A 2,478-nucleotide genomic window follows, 5' to 3' on the forward strand; every position below is an offset into this window, starting at 1 on the left:
ATTCCTACTAAAACAATCAAATTTTTTGGTTTAATCATAGATTCAGTACAATTTAAAGTTTTCTGACGGATGAAAAAGTGGAAAAGATAAAGAAAAATGCTCAGGATTTGCTTGAATCTAAGGTTGTTATTGTTAGAACCCTAGCTTCGTTTATTGGTTTAATTATTAATGCTTTCTATGCTATTTTAGAGGCACCTTTATTTTATAGAAATATGGAAAGAAATAAACTTGAAGGTTTGGGTTGCGATAATTGTTTTGACAATAAGGTTTATTTGTCAGGGAAATGTAGATTAGAATTAACATGGTGGAAAAATAATGTTAAAAGTAAAAATGGTAAATTAATAAGACCACCTGCTGTTGAAAAATGTTTTAGCTCTGATGCGAGTAATCTTGGCTGGGGTTCATTTGAAGTTAATTCCGAAAGACACGCTGGTGGTAGATGGAAAATTCAAGAAGCTCAGAATAATATTAATTATCTTGAACTTTTATCAATTTTTTATGGTTTACAATCTCTTTATAGTAATTGTTTGAATATACATATACAAGTTCAGTCTGATAATACATCAGCTATAAAATATATAAATGATATGGGAGGAATGACTTCTGTTGATATGGACCAGTTGGCCAAAGAAATTTGGGACTGGTCTATTTGTAGAAACATTTTTATTTCGGCAATTCATATTCCAGGAAAATGTAATGTTATGGCAGATTTTTATTCTAGAAATTTTTCCGACTCGACAGAGTGGATGTTAAAAGATGATATATTTCAGCGTGTTTGCACGCATTTCTTTATGCCAGCTATTGATTTATTTTCTTCAAGGTTAAACAAGAAATTATCAAGGTTTATATCATGGTTCCCTGAACCGGGGGCTTTCCATGTAGATGCATTTTCATTGTCGTGGAAACCATTTAAGCCATATATTTTTCCACCATTCAGTCTTATTTCAAAAGTTTTGAACAAAATTGTTCAGGATAGTGTAGAAAAAGCTATTTTAATTGTTCCTTTTTGGAGAGCTCAGGCATGGTTTCCTGTTTTATTAGAAAGAATTACTTCTCTTCCTGTTAGGCTGCCCAGACACAGGGACTTACTAACTTTGCCTCACAATGGGGAGCAACATCCTCTCATCAAGAAGATGAAGATCTTCGCAGTTTGTGTATCAGGAGAGCCCTCTGTCACACAGGAGCTTCAAAGACAGTTATTAACACAGTTATCAGCTCATGGTCAGCAGGTACTGGTAAGCAATATGGATTTGCATGGGAAAAATGGCATACTTGGTGTACTTTCAGGAGTAAAAATCCCATTTGTACGTCTGAAATTGAAGTGTTAAATTACTTGGGTTTTTTGTATAAACAGAAAAAGTCTTATTCAGTTATTAACCTACACAAAGCAATGTTGCTTCAAACTTTACCATTTTTCGGAAACAAATGGTGTAAACAGTGTTTTTTAATTCCCAGATTTATGAAAGGAATATTTATGACAACACCACCTAAACCAAAATATCGTTTTACTTGGGATGTGACAATTGTTTTAAAGTATTTGTCTTCTTTAATGCCTTTAGAAAAATTGCCTTTAAAGCTTTTAACCTTTAAAGTGGTAGCACTTGTGGCACTAGCAGCAGCTCCTAGAGCACAGACTATGGTGGCTTTATCGTTAAAGCACATGTTTATAGAAAGTTTGCGTATTGTTTTTCTTTTTCCAAAATTGTTAAAAACTTCTAAAAAAGGACAGTCTTTTTTCCCTTTGTCTGGAGCATTATAGTAATGAGGCGTTATGTGTCATGCACACTTTGTTGCATTATATTTCAGAAACTAAAGAGATCAGGAAATCTCAACAAGTTTTTATTTCATATGTTACTCATAACTCTGTGACTACAACTACAATAGCAAGGTGGTTAAGAACAGTTTTAGAACTGTCTGGAATAAATATTTCAATATTTAAGGCACATAGTTTTAGAGGTGCATCAGTTTCAGCAGCTTTCAGTAAAGGGTGTTCTTTAAGAACTATTTTGCGTACAATTGATTGGAAGTCAGACAAAAACTTTTATAAATTCTATAATAGAGTTTCATTAAATGAAAAATCTTTTTCAGATGCTGTGTTTAATTAAAGGTGTTATTTTCCTTTATCATGGTGGATATTGTATTATTTGTTTACAGTAACTGTGAGTAATGAATAAAGTTATTTGTTTCATTTGAAAGTTCATATTATTTTCTGTTTGATATTTTATTTTTGTATATCATATGTTTTTGTTTGTTGTTGGTTTTTAAAGATGCTAGTGTGTACATGTGAAAGCCAAAGGCTTTACGTAAAATAATGGCCCCTCCTCCTAACGGTGAGTGAAGGATGAGGGGCATTATTGGAGTAAAGCCGGAGGCTGAGCATGTACACACCCTTCCCTGTTTCCCTCCCATTGTGTGAGATTTTTTCCAACAACAAACAACAGGTTTTAAAATATGAGTTGCGGGTTCTAATGCGGTTAC

The 2,478-nt window shown here is 33.1% G+C and overlaps 1 protein-coding gene across 1 annotated transcript; it reads left to right on the forward strand.

Moving 5' to 3' along the window:
• Positions 1-212: 212 nt before the first annotated feature.
• On the forward strand, positions 213-1,328 carry LOC132740559 (uncharacterized). Its single transcript, XM_060728481.1, has one exon. The coding sequence runs from the start codon at positions 213-215 to the stop codon at positions 1,326-1,328; it is 1,116 nt and encodes a 371-aa protein (XP_060584464.1).
• Positions 1,329-2,478: the final 1,150 nt, after the last annotated feature.

Source organism: Ruditapes philippinarum, unplaced genomic scaffold, assembly GCF_026571515.1.
Source record: "Ruditapes philippinarum isolate M1 unplaced genomic scaffold, ASM2657151v2 ctg10082_1_1_1_1, whole genome shotgun sequence".
Lineage (NCBI taxonomy): Eukaryota > Metazoa > Mollusca > Bivalvia > Venerida > Veneridae > Ruditapes > Ruditapes philippinarum.